We start from the raw sequence: 19,936 nt of genomic DNA, 5'->3' as shown, positions 1-19,936 counted from the left end.
GATATTGTTAAAGGCTGTGCCAAAGTACTCTATAACTTTCATCAAATTGAACGGTCATTAAGGTGCTTAGCTGGTTTTTGATATTATATGATATTGACTTTTCAACTCTGTATAAACTTCTGTTAAGGCACGGACTGGCTATGATCTAATTAAACATGTAATTAATCCCATATAATATTAATTATCATTTACAAACTACATATTATGCTCTGTGTACAAGATCCACATGACTTCAAAGGAATATGCACTGGTCAATAAGAATACCAGGACGTGATAAAGAGAAAATTGCATTTATGACCACGTGTCTTATCTATTCTCCGACGCTATATAATCAGGAGTTTACTGACAGTTGGGCAGACGACTAGAGACGAGCGGAGACGGAGGGACCGGCGTATGGACTCACTCGAGTTCAGCCGCTGCCTTGGCTGAGGGACAGAATGGTGGATTTAGTATAGTTATATGTGTTCCTGTCGTAGTCTAGTTCCTGTATAGTTTAAGTTCCCATATTGTTGTTGTATGTATGTAACTGTAGCTGTTTTATATACCTGATGTAAATAAATCCTATATTTACTAAACTGATCTCTGTTATCACTAAAATAGTGTTACAAGACATCTTGGTTATTGAAGGGGTGCGGACACTGCTTATCAAAATCAAATCGGCCAAATCCCGAGGTCCTATCGCCATATCAAACAGGGCATTAGAAGACTGTGCCCTAGACCTCTCGAAGAAATTTTTAATGTGTTAGAGGCATCCCTAAACACCTCCCCAACAACCAAACCATGGTTTTGGAAGTGACTACTCCTGTGAGACCCAACTAGACATCACCATAGAGGACTGTCAATAACTTTTAATAAAAGATTACGGTACCGATGGGCATGTGTAAATAGGATGCTCAAGGAATTGAGGCTCACATCTTTTTAAGAAAGACAAAAAGACCTTCAATTAACACTTCTCTTTACGGTTGTTGGGGAACTCAGCGATACTTTACTTCGGTACGTAGCAAACGTCCTTTTATCCGTAGCAAATTCCCTGTAGTGGACACGCGTGTGTGTGTTTAGAGGTTTCATGTGTTGTAAATTGAAGTAAACAATAGTAATATTATCAAATATTTCACGAAACAGTCACGCAACTTCCTGTGCCTTTTGTCACGGACCATTGCTCGCAGTGGTCCAAAAGAAGACTCCGCTACTGGGCTAATTTTTCTTTATCAATTTATCACAAGCTGCTGTATTTCGGGAAAGCCTGTACTAACAAACCTTATATTTGTTTATTTACAGATATGCTTAATGACTGGTCACGTAGTATATAGAAGATAAAAGATGTGGGTTGGACGAGACTGATATTCAAGTTGAATCTTAGTGCCCACTTCTCATCAGGCATTAGCAATATGCGTCGCTGGTTGGATGTGGAAAGCACAAATACATAAAACTTCCCACAGCAAACGTGGGACGCATACTCCGCTACAGTTTTATTAGCCTGATGATCGTCTATATTTGTCTCTGGCCACATTTTCAATTCTCTCTTAGGACTTCTTTTACGTTCAATTCTCAAAAGTTAAGACATTTATCTACCAGGAACAACAAATGCAACAGTTCGTTTTAACATTTTATATCAAGCACTGGATACATAGGTTACACGCATAGATTACAATAAAAGTCATTCTCTACTCTCTCAATCCCACCATTTCGCTGAACAAGTTTACTGGCGGGCTACGGACATCATTTAGCTCTCCTATGATCTAATGGGGCATTCTGAATCCAGATGGTGTCTCTTCAACCACAACGGTATATATGTCTTGTTTATGAATATGGGACCAATAACCAACCAAGGACATAATATTAATATACATGTAATGCTATTATTAATTTAAAGAGCAAAAATTCTACCAATCATATTACATACACGTCTACGTAAATATTTAAAAGACCCCCGCCACCCCCACCCCACCCCATACCCATACCCATACCCACCCCATACCCACTGCCAAGATTTTTCCAATTGTCCTGTTCATTTAATAAAGAAGACAAAAACAATCTGAGTTAGCTGTGTTCCGCCCAGTATTTCACAGGGCAGATTACAATGCATTTACCATAATGCACAATCCGATTGAAATAGGGTAAATAAATATGCGTAGATTCTATTTCCCATTGACAACTTGTATTTCGCGCCTTTGACACCCCTGCTTCATAAGGATCCAAATATTTATCATTCTATGGTCAATTAAATTTAGGCACCTTCGTCACCTCTGCAACTTGTAAATAAACACAATGGGGTTTTTGAGAGTTTAAGAAATACTGCAACTTCATTGGATATATGCAAATTGATTTTACTGGTCAGCCAATCGAATTGCAGTATTTCTTAAAATTTCGATTGTATCTTAGTTTAAGTTTTCGTGAATAAAGGCCCAGGATATAATTTGCGCAATTTTACCAGCAAAATGGGTTCATAATCGCACAGACTTCGGGGTCCTATTGGCTATATTCTGATAATTGGTTGTGAGGAAGCTTTGCAAGGGTCTCTGAAGACGAAACATATGAGATGTTGGGCTGTAAGTGATGCAGGATGGGGGGGGGGGGCTGGCAAGAAACAGCATCTAGTCATTTGGATGTAGGACGAAAATCTGAGGCTCGTATATACACGTCATGGCGTGCACGTCAAAGAATCCTTGATATCGGGGTAGAATTTCTCGCATACCACAATGTATATCATAATAATATGCCCACTCATTACCCCGGTTGGTGCAGAAAATTTAGATGAGGTTTTACGTCCACTCAACACAAACTAGGTCATTCGGTACGAGGTTAGGAAGGCAACCCTACTCCTTGTCACGTCCAAGTAGTACGTCAGCTATTTGCTCACTTTTAAAAGAGACAAACTTTTATTCTAAATTTTAATTGTATATATTTAATCATGTATATCGTTTTAAATATTTATATATGTAAAAGATTTGTTATATTTATTTTTAATAATATTTTCTGTGATATTTGTTTTTATTTACATATATAAATTCATTTATGTGATATCGTTTTAATTTGTCTCGTTAGATTCACCATATGTTTGGCGCAATATAGAACGGTTGGAGATGACGTGCCATTAAACAACATTTCATTAATTTTCATTTCGAAACCACAGCAGGCGCACACATAGCATATTAATCCCGAAGCCCCGTGTATTCATCGAAATAAGATCCAAAAAACAAACGTGCGAAGCATTGACACCGTTTTGACATCACTCCACTCTAATCCTATACGTGTATGTAGGCTACCTAAATAAGCAGGAATATTGTAAACCCCCAGACGTCATGCCAAACTTTAAGTTTTCTCCACCCAGGAGTCGTCACCTCTTCTTAGATTCCTGGCCACGCCCCTGGAACCGTTTGATCTAAAGCGAACGCATTAAGCCACTCGACCGTTCAGGTGGGCATGGAGTGCATGGGATTTCGGTTGCAATCCAAATAAGTAATCCTACATTTTACCACTGTCTATATATAGTCGCTGTAATCCAGGAGGCGGTGGCAGAATCGAATTCGGTTGTAAAACTACATAAACCACGTTCTAGTTGCTGCCCTAACGCACAAGAGGATAACAGGAATGCTGCTTTCTACTTTTCAAAATTTTCGGGGATAGTGCCCCCCCCCCTCCATATGTCTACAGTTCCGCTGACTGGCGAGTATAATATGGTTCCACTACCGATAACTTTTGTCTTTGACACCAACCATGGTTGACATGGAGTACCGGAGTGGACAAATGGAGTTAAGTGGTTTGGGGTTCCGTAAGGGCCTAAAATAGAATCACTAAAAAAGGGACAGGACGAAGACTAAAAGACAACAGGAACCGCAAATTTCACATCCAAAATAGGCTGATTACGCTCTGAATTTTTATTCTAGGACCAGAACTGACTAGGCAAGAGAGTTTATCGAAAACATATGAGAAATTCCGCGACATCCTGCTACAAGCCTCATCGCCCAGAAAGTCCATGAACGGTCTTATAATTAAAAGACAAATGTGAAGATGTGCACTTTAAAATTAAGCACATTTTTTTTCATTTTTTCCTTGTCAAGGGTAGCACAAGCCGGGCTGACCAGTAAAGTGTTTAGTAGTTATTCGGATGGGACGAACAACTGAGCTCAACCGATTGGTGTGCACAAAGGAATCCGTGACTGCTGGAATTCGATGAAGAGTAGGCCTAGCACTGAACCTGTGAAAATAAAAAAAAATAACCGTTAGTTAGTCCCAGAATGACTGAAGGATCACGTTTTAACCCGTTTCTGTGTCATCTCATGTTTTCAAACACATAAGCGACCAGATATAAAGAATTTGTCACATGATATCAGCACAGTCACATGATAAGGTAATGTGATATTTAGCCTACTTCCCGTGACAGAAAATTAACAAAAACGTAAACAAAACAATGCAATACGTACCATATTATGTTCTATAGATTCATTAACATGTGACTGTCACAATCACCGATTTCCATGTTTCTATTATCTTACATATGCTGTCCTATGAACGGAGAGGGAATTAATTGAATTCAGCTGACAGTAACGGTAACAAAACTTTTATTGAGCAGTGCTATACATACTATATATGTAGGCGTTTACTTTCCAGTATCTGTAAGGGTAATGATAAGTTATTTTAATTGAAACTTTATGTATGTTCTGTAAATTTAGATGAGGTATGCCTACTAATACCTGGCGATTTTTTGTCTTTGGCAGTCGGTAATCTTTATCTAACATTTAAAAATATTGGGCTTTCTATTATTTCTATCCAGTCAATTGTGTAGATTAACTCATGTATAAATGTATTCAGTGCACACCTTAATTTACAAATAGACAACAAAACTTATTACTTTGCATTGACAATCTCTTGAATCTTGAATAAACAATATATATATTTACACGATTAAAACTAAAACTAACTTTCTAGAAATAAACATAAATTTACTAATTGTGTGTCTAAGTAAGATTCTGCTTAATTAATAGGCTATTAGCCTACAATACCAGTGGATAATTTGATATGCCTGACATGCTCTGAATATCAAATTAACTAAAGCATTTCTCCATTCATCAAACAAAGTCATGTATTTTAAATTTCAAAATCAGTGCAAACTATACTTCCACACAACTTTTCTGTATATGATAATATGCAATGTTTATGAAATCTATTGTCCGTACACACTTAACATACCCTACTTTATAAATACAATTTTCTAGCCTGTTGCTCAATTCCATTGTTTATGAATAAAATACTGTTTAAATCAAATCAAAAACTTACTTTTAATTTTGAGATTATAGAGCATTCTTTTTTAAAATATGAAATACAGTAATTGGATGGATACTTCAGATTTTATGCCACTTTATCTTTATTTTTAGAATGGTTGTTCACTGAGATCATATTCAAAATTAGAAAAAGATAAATTGGTATTTCTTTGAAAAGAAAACCAACATTATATTAATGACTTCTGTTAGAATATAAGAATCATTTTATAGTAGGGCCTATTGCTCACACAAATATTTGAATATTCAAATTCAAATAGCCTTTCAAGGCTATTCCAACTGATTTTTTTTTTTATGAGTATTCGTTATCATTTGTATCTATGGCATATAATCTATTTTAAGTCTCCTTTGAAATAATTTTTTCATTTAATTCTGTGAAATCTAGTAATATTAAAAAACAAACAGATAAAGGAATAATTAGAGTTTCTAGGATCTGAAAAGCACCGAACAGCAGACATTTTACTATATACATGAACCATTTCAATTGAATTGAATACTTAAATGACGTTGAAAGACCAAATAGTAAAATCAGCATATAAAAGGGTGGATCACTTAATTATTTAATCAATCCTGCCTATTATCAATGACAAATCAATATTAGTAATAGATATATCCTCAATAGAATCCCCGGTTGTACGTGGCAAGGAGTAGGGTCGCCTGTCCAACCTCGTGGGTTTTCCTCCCACTGCTAAAGACCCCTACGCGCAAGCGAATTATTGAAATAAAATTAAAAACCATATGTTAGTCCCGAAATGACCTAATCTGTGTCGAGTGGACGTTAAACTCCATTTCTCTCTCTCTATATCCTCAATATGATCAATATTTTTTTGGAATATTGAATATGATTAAACATCTTGCTGCCTGATTGGGCAATTCCAGCATATATGGTATACGACAATCATGATATAACCATAATAAAATGTTTCGCTATTGACAAGATAATCAGATCCAGACAATTCAGGTTGTTATCTGATTCAAATGTCTGATCCAGATATCAGTCATACTCATGTTTCATGGAAAGTGGGGGGGTTGGATGGCTGAATGGTTAGCGTGCGCGCACTGTATCATAAAGTCTGTCATTGAGTCGACTGGCGTGGTTTCGAATCCCCGGTTGCACGTGACAAGGAGTAGGGTCGCCTGTCCAGCCTCGTGGGTTTTCTCCGGGTTCTCTGGTTTCCTCCCACTGCTAAAGACCCCTATGCGCAAGCTAATTATTGAAATAAAAAATTAAACCATATGTTAGTCCCGAAATGACATACTTTGTGTCGAGTGGACGTTAAAACACATTTCTCTGTCTCTCTCTCTCTCATGGAAAGTGATTAAGAGTATTATTTGAGAATATGTTATTTTTATTTAAAAGTACACATGGAATTTTGACAAAGCAGCTGCATGATTTCTTTTTACCCACATTAGGTCACAAGTTGAGTTGAAATTTAGGTATAATTTGTGAATATCTGATTTAATGCAAACATGCAAGAATCATCGTCAAACCTGAAGTCTAAAACCAAACTCAATCACACAAAATCAAGCGAAATGTTAAATCATGCTGCCACCTAACCCCAATCTCTTACCAAAGAAATTTTGTGAGCATATTGGCTTAAATCACTGGTAATACTATTTTGAGTAAAAAAAGTTGCATTCTTTATTTTTAAAGTAATTATGAAAGGCATAAAAATGGTTAATTCTGTGAAAGAGTATTAAAAACTTTTATTCTATTTTTATACAACTATCAGTAGCTGAATTGTTGAGACTTTTTCAAAGAAATATAAACTTAATCTCCAAGAAACTCATTAGGTACAAATAATACCTCATATATTGTATTATTCCCTATCTGACTTCCTTAATTTTGACAAGTTCGAGATATATCATTAAGCCCTTGAGTTCAGGTGACAAATATTGTCAGATATTGAATTTGTAGTTTTGTCCACTGTGTGCAGCATATTGCATTGATTTTGTTAGACATTTTAACAGCTTTAATATTTAATTACATGAAAAGATTTTGGTTTAGGGTCATTCCATGTCCAGTCACCCAGTGGGGTAAACCGTAGCTCAACTGATTGGTCAAAATTGTTGAAAGGACAGTTCTACAATGATTCATAATTAGACTTTATAATCTTTATTGTGACCATAAACATGGCTGTGGGCAATCTTGAACTTGCAATTAACTTTCATTCCAAAATTAGCCCAATATGTTTTCTATCCAATATAAAAAAAAATTGAGGGTATAATATTTTTTATTTTTCTGTAAATTATTATTTTTTTTTATTATTATTTAAAGGGGTATTATGGGAGATTAGAAAAAGAGTTGACAGTTCTCGCTATAGTAGTTAAAAAATAGATAATGTAAATAGAATATGCTGAAAATTTCAGTCAAATTGCTCCATTCTGAACCGAGATATAGCTTTTGAATTTTAGACTAGCCTTGATCATGAAAACAAAGACTCGATTATCCATTTTTATGTTTAATCATGCTTCACAAAATGTATTCCAATCCGCTAAATATGGCAGGTTAATTAGTAATTTAGATAACATTTCAGGCCTAAAGAAAGACCTGCAATAGGAAGATTTAGCATTTGCATAATGTGTGTTTAATATGCTAAATATGGATTATACAAAAGTTATTTATTACAAAAAAACATCCGCAGTTGTGATAAGATTTTAGTTTAAATTATATTGTTGCATTTATGTACTAGTCACCTACATCACTAACACTGATAAGATTATTAAAATTTGTTACATGTCTGAATACCTTATCTAAATAATCTTGGGTTAGACTGCCGGTACTTTGTACATTGCATATTTCATCGTAGAAATCTCTTATACACATTTGCATAGGGAAAGGTCTTGAAAACATCTAAATTAAAAAAGTTTTATAGCTAAGACAGATTGTGTCAGATTTTGGATGCAGCTTTATTTCAGCGTACCCTATTAGTAACTGCATGAGGACCGCACTACACACAAAACAAAATGAATAAGACAAACTACTTAGACATTTCAAGCAACAAACAACAAATATTAATTCAACTCTTTCATTGTCAAATCTTTGAAATAGGGAAAAAAAGAATTACAAAACAGCAAATATTTAATGCTAATGCTTCTTTTTAAATTCCACAGTCAAAACATTAGCAAAGTGTTTATACTTGTATCTACATTTTTTGATATTAAATTTTATTTTTATAAGAACAAGTTGAAAAGATATAACAAAATAATGGCCATATTTCATGAAGCAAAGAAATGCTTTTAAGATATAGTTTGAATAATGTAAAGTTATAACTAAATCTAAAGAGTAATATGTTATCAGTCAGGACTGAAACTAATATGAACCTAAGTATAAATTAAATAATTCAAATGTTTGAATTAATGAATGTCGCAGATACATCATATCATGTGTAGCATTTAAGGTCAATGTAAAGTATACTATTACAATCACATGGACAGCAATTGCAACACACATGCTCTATATAGGCCAATATCCATTGAACATGGCCAATATCCATTGAACAAGCTTTTGAACCCCTGTCCAAGTACATCAGAACGGATTACTGGTAATATGAAATTGATATATGTTATTTACATTACTGAGATGAAGAATCCTAATTAATTTCAATAATTTCTATTAATTTCTTCTGGAGTTATGGTCCTTGTTTCACTTTATTGCACCCTGTGATTGCTCTAACAACAAAAATTATCATCCGATCGGTACGAAATTTATATGCATCCTTTAAATTAGTGAAATGAAGAATCCTATTGAATTCGATCAATTTTCGTTAATTACGTCTAGAGTTTTGGCCATTGTTTCACTTTGTTGAACCTTGTGAATGCTCTTACGACAAAAGTAATTTTTATGCATCATTTTTATGCTTCTAGAGTTATGGACATTGTTTTACTTTGTTGAACATTGTGAACGCTCAAACAACAAAAGTCATCTGTATGGAATTTATGTGCATCATTTAAATTAGTTAAACAATGATGTCGATTGAATTTCAACAATTTCTATTAATTACTTCTGGAGTTATGGTCCTTGTTTCACTTTATTGGACCTTGTGAATGCTTGCAGGAAAAAAGTTATAATATGATCTGTAGGAAATTGTCTTGTCAATTCCTCCCTTCCCCCCCCCCCCCCATTACCTACAAAAGATTAAATATGTGACAACCCTTGTTGACAACTCAGACGATTGAGCTGATGTGAGTGTATGTTTCGTTGTCTGGCAACCTATCTTTTTGATTAATATTAGAAATGTTTGTCCCAGTTACTCAATTTATATTTTTCATTTCAGAAAACAAGAAACCAGAAAAGCAGCAGATAACGATTTAATTAACTGTCAATTTGAAAAGAAATATCAGTTATTGATATCAAAGTATAAAATTTAAAATGGCCCTCAAGAAAGTTCAGCGCTTTACGTACAGTGTGGGACACGTTTTAAATGATTTATGTGCGTCTATGTGGTTTAGTTATTTATTGATATTTTTTCATCAAGTTAAACTGTTTAATAATGGTTTGGCGGGTAATTTAATGTTAATTGGACAGATCAGTGATGCGGTTTGCACACCATTTATTGGGTTTGAATCTGACCGAACCTCAGGCATATTAGGTCTTGGGAAGAGAAAGACCTGGCATTTAACGGGTAAGTAATGTCAAGTTTTTTTTAAGCCCACATTTTTCCGATTCATCATGTCATTGCCACCATCTTGGAATTGTGACATAAAACCGTAAAATCTATCTCAGCGTCTAGACTTATCTAAAAGACAATCAGATTGAAAATCCATGTACATCATTCTATGCATTATGGCTGATGGGACTATACCAAAATATTCAATGACATTGACAGGTTTATGTCCCTTTAAATTCTTAAATGCCAATAGCCAATACGTTTTTTTTTCTTTTAGGTACACTAAGTGTTCTAATAAGTTTTCCATTTTTGTTCAACAAATGTATCACTTGTGAGAATTCTCCAGATTGGGCTCAGTTTGCGTATTATGCACCATTTGTGGTTATCTTCCAATTTGGATGGGCAGCAACCCAGATATCCCATCTTTCTTTAATACCAGAATTAACTTCAGATGAAGGAGAGCGAGTTGGATTAAACAGTCTTCGATATGCATTTACGGTTCTCTCAAATCTGGCTGTTTACTTGATATTTTGGCTTCTATTTGAGTTACATGACAGTGGAAGTTCAAAACTTTCAATTGCAGATGCTCCAAAATTTCAGGTCAGTACCATTTGTGCTTTAAAGAATTCTGTGCTAATCTGCCTTTTAGAATGTTCAATCTAGAAATTAAATTTGTTTTCTGTAAGATCAAATGATTCATTAGAGATTTTACACAATTGGGCAATCATGATTTTCGGGCAGGAGGGTAAAGTGCATATAGAATTAATATAGTATGTTTTGGGGTGAAAAAAGATTTGCCATGTAGTCAACAATATAAAGTGATCGACATCCGATGACTTTTTGGTCCTGAGCTATTTTGCAGGAAGGTGTCAAAATTTCAAAATTGAACAGGTCGGGCACCTATGCACATGGGAGCACTTCCCTGTGAGGTGTGTTTCAGTGTAAGAATACTAATAGATATTCTAGTCCAACATCAGTTTACAGTTTAAAACTCGCTGCTTTTGACCTACCTGTATTTGTGAACCAATGTCTAGAGTCTGAACGGGCTGGATTGTCTAGACTTTATAGTAGATAAGATAACAGAGACTACACAATTGATGAAAAAAAGTTTCATGTCTCATAATTATACTCTTCAAAAAAAGTAGGGGATATTGAAATGCAAATACCTATGCAGGTTGTCATATGATACATAGTCATGGACACTTGACATGCTTTGAGAGTATGTTCACAGATGAAGAACTTATCGCCCCAACAGAACCACTGAGCTGCATGTGCGACACCAATAGTGCCATACACGTGGGAGGGGTTCATTGTCAAATTTGACACTTCATGGAAGGGTTGATGAAGACTGGTTTATCCTATCCATGTTTGCTTTTCTATTGGTTCGTGCATAAAATTTACTGTTTAGCGTAACTTTGCTTAAAATTTACTGTTTAGCATAACTTTGCTTTAGTGTGTTACATTTAATGTGATCGGGAGACTGCATGAATTGTCCATGGCACTGCAAGAGGAGTGGGTCAGATTGCCCCAAATCGTGATTGGACGGTTGATTAGGAGCATGCCACGACGAATTGCTGAATGTCTGAGGATAGGTGGAGCAATTACTCATTATTAAGACAGAAATCAAAAACGTCCATTTTCACTTTTGACAGTATATCTCTTTGCAAGTGAAATGGGGTTGTCAGATAAGCCGCCCATATGTACTGTTTATGTTTATGTGTAGGCAATTGGCCTGTTATTAATATACACTGGTTACCTCTAATAAAAACAGCAGTGCCTTTCCACAGTCTTGTATTGTTTCTGAATATCCCCTACTTTTTTTTGAAGAGTATATAAGGTCTAGATAAAGTTCTAAATATCTAAAATAGCTTAGAAATGATATTGGTGTGTTTACTTAGTGTATATATAGCCATAGTGTGATGCCTGTCGGTCATCCTGACATGCACATGCATTGTCCTAAAGCTAAACTATATAATGAAATCGTTGTGGATATTAGAGAAGGGTTTTCATTTAATGCAAGTGAACTCAAACATTGACTATAGCGAACCGCTTGATAATCATCCTGGGGAAATGTATGATTTTTCAAAACATAAATCTTCATTTTCATTTCAGAAACTTGTGTTTATTGTTATTAGTATTGGTGCTGTATTCAGTTTTATCTTCCATGTTGGAGTTAAAGAGAAGAAACCAGTTTCACTTGATGAACGACCGCCAACTACATTATCAGATTCTGAAGCTGGATCTTCAATAGAGGAATCTGTGATATCTAAAGTCAATAGAATGTATGTTACATGTTGGCTTAAAGAACCTCAATTTTACCAGGTTAGTAAAAAGTTCATGATTTATACAGTGAAACCATATTATACATGGCCATCATCTGCACAATTAGCCGAACATCTACAGTACAGGCCTGTAGCTAGCCCAAAAATGTTGGGGGGGGGGGGCAAGGGTTTCTCAGGGCGCCGATGTACCTACACTTGACGGTCCACGATGGGGGCACCGTGGATGTACCTACTATCAGAGAAGAGTCTAGGGTGCTCTCCCCACAGAAGTTTTGGAAAATAGGGTTTGCACCCGAGGAGACAAACTATGAAAATGACGGAAAATTTCAATTTCAGTTGGATATGAACATTACAAAAATTTAAAGGAAGGAATACGACTTCAGCTTATCTATAATAATTTATGAAAAAAACGAAAAGTTCGGAATCAGGTTGGATTTTGAAGATTCCCACTGTGAATTTGACCTGGAAAATTGCCTACAATCTCCAGTTGGTTTTCTTATGGTAGATTTTGTCGTTGGCGGCCCAACAATCTCGGCATTATGGGCACCCCTCCGGATGAAGCACCCTACCAATCACACCCTATTGATCAAGTCGTTGGCACACAACCAATCACAATCGGCATTATGCATAATGACAAGTGACATTGGTTGGGCCCCCCACCAATCTCATCATGAGTTCCCAACCAATGTCACTTGGATTTATGGGGCACCCATACTGATATTGGCATGTTGGACATTGGCTTTGTATTTTGTCCAATGGACAGGGCGTCTTCCAGGGGGGAGCAGCTGCCCCTTTGCCCCCCTACTCCCTGCTAGCTATAGGACTGCAGTGATTCTGTCACTGCCCTCCTTCCATTGAGACTTGCACAAAATATACACAGAGAAAAAAGTTTTTAGTGATTTTTGTATGGGCGTCAAAGTCATCAAACCTTCAAGTCTATTTACTTGTTTTGTCCATCCAGTATGCCCAATGTCCATTGAAAAGTTGATATTGTTCATGTAATGTAATTCTGAACTTGAAACTTGAAATAGTTGATATTATTTATGTAATTTAATTGTGAACTTAAAAAATGATATTATATTTGTACTGATATGTTTGTTTCAGATAGGTGGCATTTATATGTGTACTAGACTGTTTGTTAATGTATCCCAAGTTTATTTACCACAATATTGTGTTGAATCATTAAAACTTAATAAGGTGAGACAATGGATTAATATATTAATATTTTTTTAAGGAATACATTAAACAATGGAATGGATTTGTAACGGCTTAATTCACGCTAAAATGTAGGCCTACTCATATTGATTATTTAATTAAGAAAACAAAATTAAAATGTCAAAGGTAGATAATCTGCTGGGTTGGATTCAATGGATTAAAAAGGGGACAGCACCACACATAAGCAGTTTCACAAGACAAACCCATTGACAGGACACAATATATACACAGACATTTCAAACAATAACCAACAAGATTCAAGGTTGCTCTGACTCGTTTTTTATCATCTTCAGTAGATGCTAATGTTGGGGGATTGATCTACTTTGTTCTAATATTTCTTTTAGAGATTCTACACCATACAGTGTGCTGTTCTAAATTTTCCCAGACAGCGGCACTACGACCTGCGCTTATTTCAAATTCTAACTGTTAAGGCTGCTTTTACTTGCACGCTAATATGAACACAAGACGTCAGTTTTCTTCCTATCCTGCACAACTTACAAGGGAGAACCACACCGACAAGCAAATAAATCATACTATCAAAACTTACCTTTGCTTTGAATACCTGTTCCAAGTTTTTTTATGTGTACATTAAAAAGCAGTGTTATCAACATTTATTTCACTTTTATTTGCAGAAAATTATAGCCATAATACCATTAGTTGTGTTTAGTAGTGGATTTGTAACATCTTTTGTGATGAGACCTCTTAACAGAAAAATTGGTAGAAAGGTAATTATCTCCCTTATTGTCTTCAGATGCAAAGAAACCTTCTTACTACTTGGAAAATTTACAACATGCAACTGGCTAAACTAGAAACAGATGACTATAATAAAGAAACCACTTACCCAAAAAATTGAACATAGACCTTATCTTTATGATTTTCAGGCAACATATTTTGTTGGCGTTATAATTGGTATTAGTGCTTGTGTTTGGTTATATTTCATCAATAAGTCAACAGCAGATCAGGTATATGGTGCTGCTGTGTTGTTAGGAGTGGGTGGTTCTACCATGCTTGTTACATCTCTTGCTATGACAGCTGATTTAATAGCACAGAATACGGTAGATATTACTTATTATTTTGAACAAAATTTATTCCTTACTAAAAAATAAACAAATACCACTAGTAATATATGAACAGGAATCGAGCATGGAGTCTTCACTGCCATCTTTGAATTGTGATGTCACATCAATACTGATAGTCCATCAAGCGAAGTGCGATTGTTTAAGAAATAATCATGCCAAGTTTCATGTCAATCGTACTTGAATTGGTGGAGTCTTATTCTTTTTTTGAGGAGCATCACCCCAAGACCCAGTCAAAAAACAAGATGAATGAGAAGCGATTGGTTACCAGTTCCGGATCCTATTATTCATTTAAAGTATTTTGGCATCTTAATATAAGTAAATTATAAAGTCACTAGTTGACATGTAAATACAAGTTATAGAAATACATGTACCTTTAATCAACAATAATTAGTATAATCAGTGTTTCTGGTAATGGTAAACATTCCTCAATCATATTTCAGGAATCAGGAGCATTTGTATATGGTGCTATGAGTTTTACAGATAAACTGTCTAATGGTATAGCTATAGAAATTATACAACAGTTTCATCCATGTGTGTAAGTATGGCTCTTTACATAACAACATGGCTACATTTTATATACATCAGTCTTGAGAAGTGATTTTAAACGTGGGACACTTTGGGATTGATATAAATGTGTTTTAAAATAAATATGACTTTTTATAAAGTAAATGTTTTTTTGTCATTTAACATACAAGTATGAAACCAACTACTTGATATTTCATTTCTGTAACAGAAAAGAAATGTTCTTTGAAATTAAAGTGGCTGGTGATATATGCTGCATGTGTTTATTTCATCATTAAGGGTATTATGCATTAAATAGTTTTCCCTGTTTGAATTCTTATTGTGTCTTTTAGGAATTGTTGCCCAGCATGTGTACCATATTATAGAACTGTTATATCTACTATACCTGGTAGTTGTGCTATAGTTGGTTTGGTGTTTTTATTAATATTATTACCTCAAACTATTGGTAAAAGAAGAAAAGATGGTAAGTTTTGTTGTTCATTTTAGAATCTTATAGATGTGTGTCAAAACCATTTAGATAATTTTGCATAGTATTTAAAGCTTTCTGCAGATATTCATGATTTTCTGAAATATTGATTTTATTGAGGGAATTCCACATGAAATGAACAATTACTTAAAACATTTTGGAAAGGATGTCACTGATTTAACTGTATAGTAGAACATGTCAGTTTACCAAATGACAGGAAATGCTAAAGTATGAGTGCGCCACATCCATTGTTAAACTTTCTTTGATAATCAAATGGGGCCCCGATTGAGGTTATGAAAATTCGACATGATCAGAAAATGAAACTAGCTTGTTTCATCTTTCCCACACCCCATGCATAGACCATTTTCTTTTTGGATTAAGGCCATTAAAATTAGTTTTCAATAGATGCAAAGTTGAGTTTTATTTACTTTGCAAAAAAAAAAAAAAATGTTGATAATTAATAGTATTCAGAAGTAACAAAACACCTGGACTGTGATTCACAATATTTTGTTTTTTATTACAGTGGTGAAATTAATGAAGGATGTAGTAGCAACATCAAATGAAATTACAAATGAACGAATAAATACATCAGGTTATGATAGTGATGATGAAAATTCTCCGCTTCTCTCGAAAAATAAATCTATCAACACACCACCTATAGATCAAGTAGAGAGAAATGCTGGTTAATGTTTTAATTATTGTTGTTAATATCTAGAGTGCTACTACATTATGAAACATCTTGAACATCTTGGTCACTGCATTCAGTGGGAGAAACAGTATTAAATATAGGTAAATTGAACAGTTGCAAGGCTGGCAGAAATTTCAGTGTTTAATTTGTATGATGGTATGTTGTTTCTCAACCTTGTTGATTAATATCAGGGAAACTTTTGTGCATGTTGACTAGGAAAACCTTTGTGCACGTGGCAAGCACACCTTGCCCCAACTTTTCATCTGTGTCTGCTGTTTTTGCAGGGAATAGATATCTACTGTGTTCCTGTATTGCTTGTTCTATTTGTGATTTGTTGGACAGACTTGCTGGATTGTCTAATAATTAATGATTACATGTTTGATACACTTGTCTACAAGTGTTGCTGGATGTGAAATTATTATAATGGTGCTTATGCAGCATACTAACAAATCTAAAATCAAATGGCTTATTTAAAGGAGCTAAACCTCTTTTTATTAGGGCAAAGTAATGGGTAGATATGATGGTTTATTTTGTTTCGTGATTCTGTAAATATATTCAACTAAATTTCGATTTTGGGTTAAACTGTTGACAGTGGAACAGAAAATCGTTTTTTCTCAATCTTAACTATATCTGCAGACCTAATATTTCAAATGTAGATCTATACCCACTTCAAAATAAATTTGATATTTTTACCCACAGAGGTCTAATCATTCTACCCAGGGCTCTAATCTAGTTCATATTTGCCAGGCTTGACTGCCCAGTAGTGAAACTGACCATTTAGAGAATTTATCTGTCAATCAATTTATTTGCCATAAAATTAAAATTTCAAAGAATTTAATCTTAAAACACAATAAATACAGTTAAATTATATGTAAAAAGATCTTTTTAATATTGCGAAATATAATTTATATTTCGGTGAAAGAGAGGTAACACTGTTTATCATTCCTCAACTGCATGTGTTTAAGTACATGAGGAGATTTCTTCCCTATAAGTATTACAGGTTTGTTTTCTTAGATAACACCACCTTCTTTCCCCTGCTCCACCTGTTAGTTTTTACTAAGGAAATTTTTAAGTCTTATTTGTTTTTCTTTATTAAAATATGTTCAGGCTCAGTTATCATTGCTCTTTTAAATAATTGTGGATTTTATAAGTATTCTTTATGATCAACTTTTCATGTTTATTTTTAATAATTCTGAATTTTATAAGTATTTGTTTATGTCTATTAGATACCCCATCTTCTGCACAATGGGATATTTAATGCATGATTAAATTGTATTGGTTCTATATAGAACCATTTTGATATTATTAATATATTTTATGTTTTAGTATATTTTTATTACTTCATGTCCCTGTTGGAAAAGTATTGTTATTTTTTTTTGCCAAGTATTGTTATTATTCAATGATTGGTTTATGTAATTCATGAGAAAAATAAATGACCATTTCAATTCAAACAAATGCCTTTTCTTATTTGCAAAACATGGCCATTCTAGAGCAGGGCCAGGGGGATACAAAACATTTAATGATATATTTAAAAATTGAGATAATGCTAAAAAGTGATATAGTCTTTGGAAACAAAAATCTTTTCTGAAGTAAACGATATATGTCAAAAATTGTTTGAATGGGCATTTTTTGAAGTGAAAGCCCTCAAAAGCCATATGTAGAAATATTTGTAGTGGCGGTATGTTACTATATTGAAGACAGCAAACATTTGTTATAAAACATTTTTATTTGTAAATACATTATTCATATTCACTGTATATTCATTATTTCATATTCATTTATATAACCTTGTATGATATTATAATTTCTTGTAGATTAAGATTTTTTATAAATATTCATAAAGCTGGTTGTTCATGTTTTAATTAGATCTATTTTGTACATAGGCCTACATTTATAATTTTATTAATATGTTTATATATACTCGATAAATTATTTTTACTAAACAATATTATTTTACTGTAGAGTAGTTTGTTATACATTTTCAGTTTTTCTTGTTATCCATAATGGAATGTACGTGTCAAATTCTCATGGTTAATGTTAAAAAATTATGTTTCTTTGAGCATAATCAGGTCATCTATTTGCTCTACAAAAGTATGTTATTTCTTATGAACTGGAAAAGTTAAATGTTTATCCATGTTGAATAATAAACTGATATGGAGCCCCTTAAGTGCACGATTCCACTCTTACATAATTATTTCTTTAAAACGAAATATTATTTGTTGAAATATTTTTTGTTGAAAACTATGTATTAATTCGTTAAATTTAAATATTAATTCGGTAAAACGAAACATTAATTCGTTTAAATGAAATATTAATTCATTAAAAAACAAAGTAATTAATTCGTTAAAAAGTAATTAATTCGTTAAAAAGTAATTAATTCGTTCAAATGAAATAATTATTTCATTTAAATGAATTAATTCTTTTGTTATAACAAATTAATATAAGGGTGGAATCATGCACTTAAGGGGCTCCATAAGCTCAAAATAAAATTAAATAAGTTATTTATTACACACTGTCAGCCACTATTTGTATATCATTAACTTCAGTGACAGACGCATGATACATTTATGCATTTGGGAGGATAGGGGGTGTCTCTCCCCCACTTCTGCGAAAATTTAGAAAAATAGTGTTGTCAGTGGTGTTTCGTGGCGTTTTTCTGGACCTGAATATGACCTCGAATTTGTATACTGTTAATTAGAGAGGGAGGGGGCTGATTAACTTGTCTTACAATTAGGGTGATGTGTCATTTATAATGAATCGTGTGTTAATATTTGTATTGTATAAAAGTAGTTTTTTTTTTGTCAACTATACTGATTGACAACTAATATATTTTTAGATAGTTTTGATATATTTTTCAATGAGTGATTATTTATTTAGGATCTTGACTGCGAGGAAATATATATTTAATCAAATGTATGCAAGTTGTCTTGCATTATAATTTCAGGTATATCGACTTATTTTTTTACCTTTCTAAATTTGTTTAAAGATGCATTATGTAAAGGCTAAATGTGCCTACTGCAGGTCTTTATTTTGGCTTCAAATGTTATATAAACTATTATTTAGATATTTAATCGCATGACAAGCCTATAATCAACTTTCTAGACCATCAGATGACGGAGATTTAAATGGATTAAAACACAATCACCATTTAATTTAAAAATGGTGGATCGAAGCTGTCTCGAATAACATGTACTGTTGTACATATCGATTTTGTTTGGGTGGTTAGGAAAAATGAGACCGACTGATTTACTGGCCCCTAATATAAGTGACACAGCCACGAGCCGTGGACGGCAGGTGCAAGTCTTCTAGGGGGGGTCTGGGAACCTATAGTCCCTGAAATGCCATTTTCTGGGAATTCATGTTATTTATTAAGAAATTTGCAAGAACATACAAAATACTGTGAATCTATGACAACTTCTTACCTATATTTGTGATATTTTGTTGTGGTGAATATACATAAATTAGCAAAGATATGACTATGTCCTCATATTTTCATCAAGCATCGGGGCAGAGTTAAGTTTGACCACCGATCTGCTATTATGTCGAGATGGATCGTGTCTTATTGAGGCGTTCCTGTTTCATTACTGAATACATAACAGTTTTTACTAATTTGAGCTTTGAAAAACTGGCTCCTATTGTGATATCGAATTAAAGCAATCATGTATACACAGATATATTCATACATTTATAAAGTATTTGGGATTTTCCCTTCTATTTTGGCATTATTTGTTCACCTCATTAATTCATTTATTTGTTGATGCATAATTTTGCGACCAACTATTTTTTTCTGGGGGG

At 33.8% G+C, this 19,936-nt stretch overlaps 1 protein-coding gene across 2 annotated transcripts; it reads left to right on the top strand.

Annotated features, from left to right (window-relative positions):
• Positions 1-4,429: 4,429 nt before the first annotated feature.
• Positions 4,430-18,987, top strand: LOC126818906 (major facilitator superfamily domain-containing protein 12). Of its 2 annotated transcripts, none has more exons than XM_050546562.2 (10): positions 4,430-4,550; positions 9,557-9,904; positions 10,167-10,489; positions 12,002-12,211; positions 13,276-13,368; positions 14,019-14,111; positions 14,268-14,441; positions 14,906-15,000; positions 15,320-15,450; positions 15,977-18,987. In XM_050546562.2, exons 2-10 carry the CDS (start codon positions 9,652-9,654, stop codon positions 16,138-16,140), a joined length of 1,536 nt encoding a protein of 511 aa, XP_050402519.1. In that variant the 5' UTR covers positions 4,430-4,550; positions 9,557-9,651; the 3' UTR covers positions 16,141-18,987. The 2 variants fall into 2 exon arrangements, with proteins under 2 accessions (XP_050402519.1, XP_050402518.1); XM_050546561.2 differs by having other exon boundaries at positions 4,436-4,622.
• The last annotated feature ends 949 nt before the right edge of the window (positions 18,988-19,936 follow it).

This window comes from Patella vulgata, chromosome 4 (assembly GCF_932274485.2).
Source record: "Patella vulgata chromosome 4, xgPatVulg1.2, whole genome shotgun sequence".
Taxonomy (NCBI): domain Eukaryota; kingdom Metazoa; phylum Mollusca; class Gastropoda; family Patellidae; genus Patella; species Patella vulgata.
This window is presented reverse-complemented; position numbering and strand designations above follow the sequence as displayed.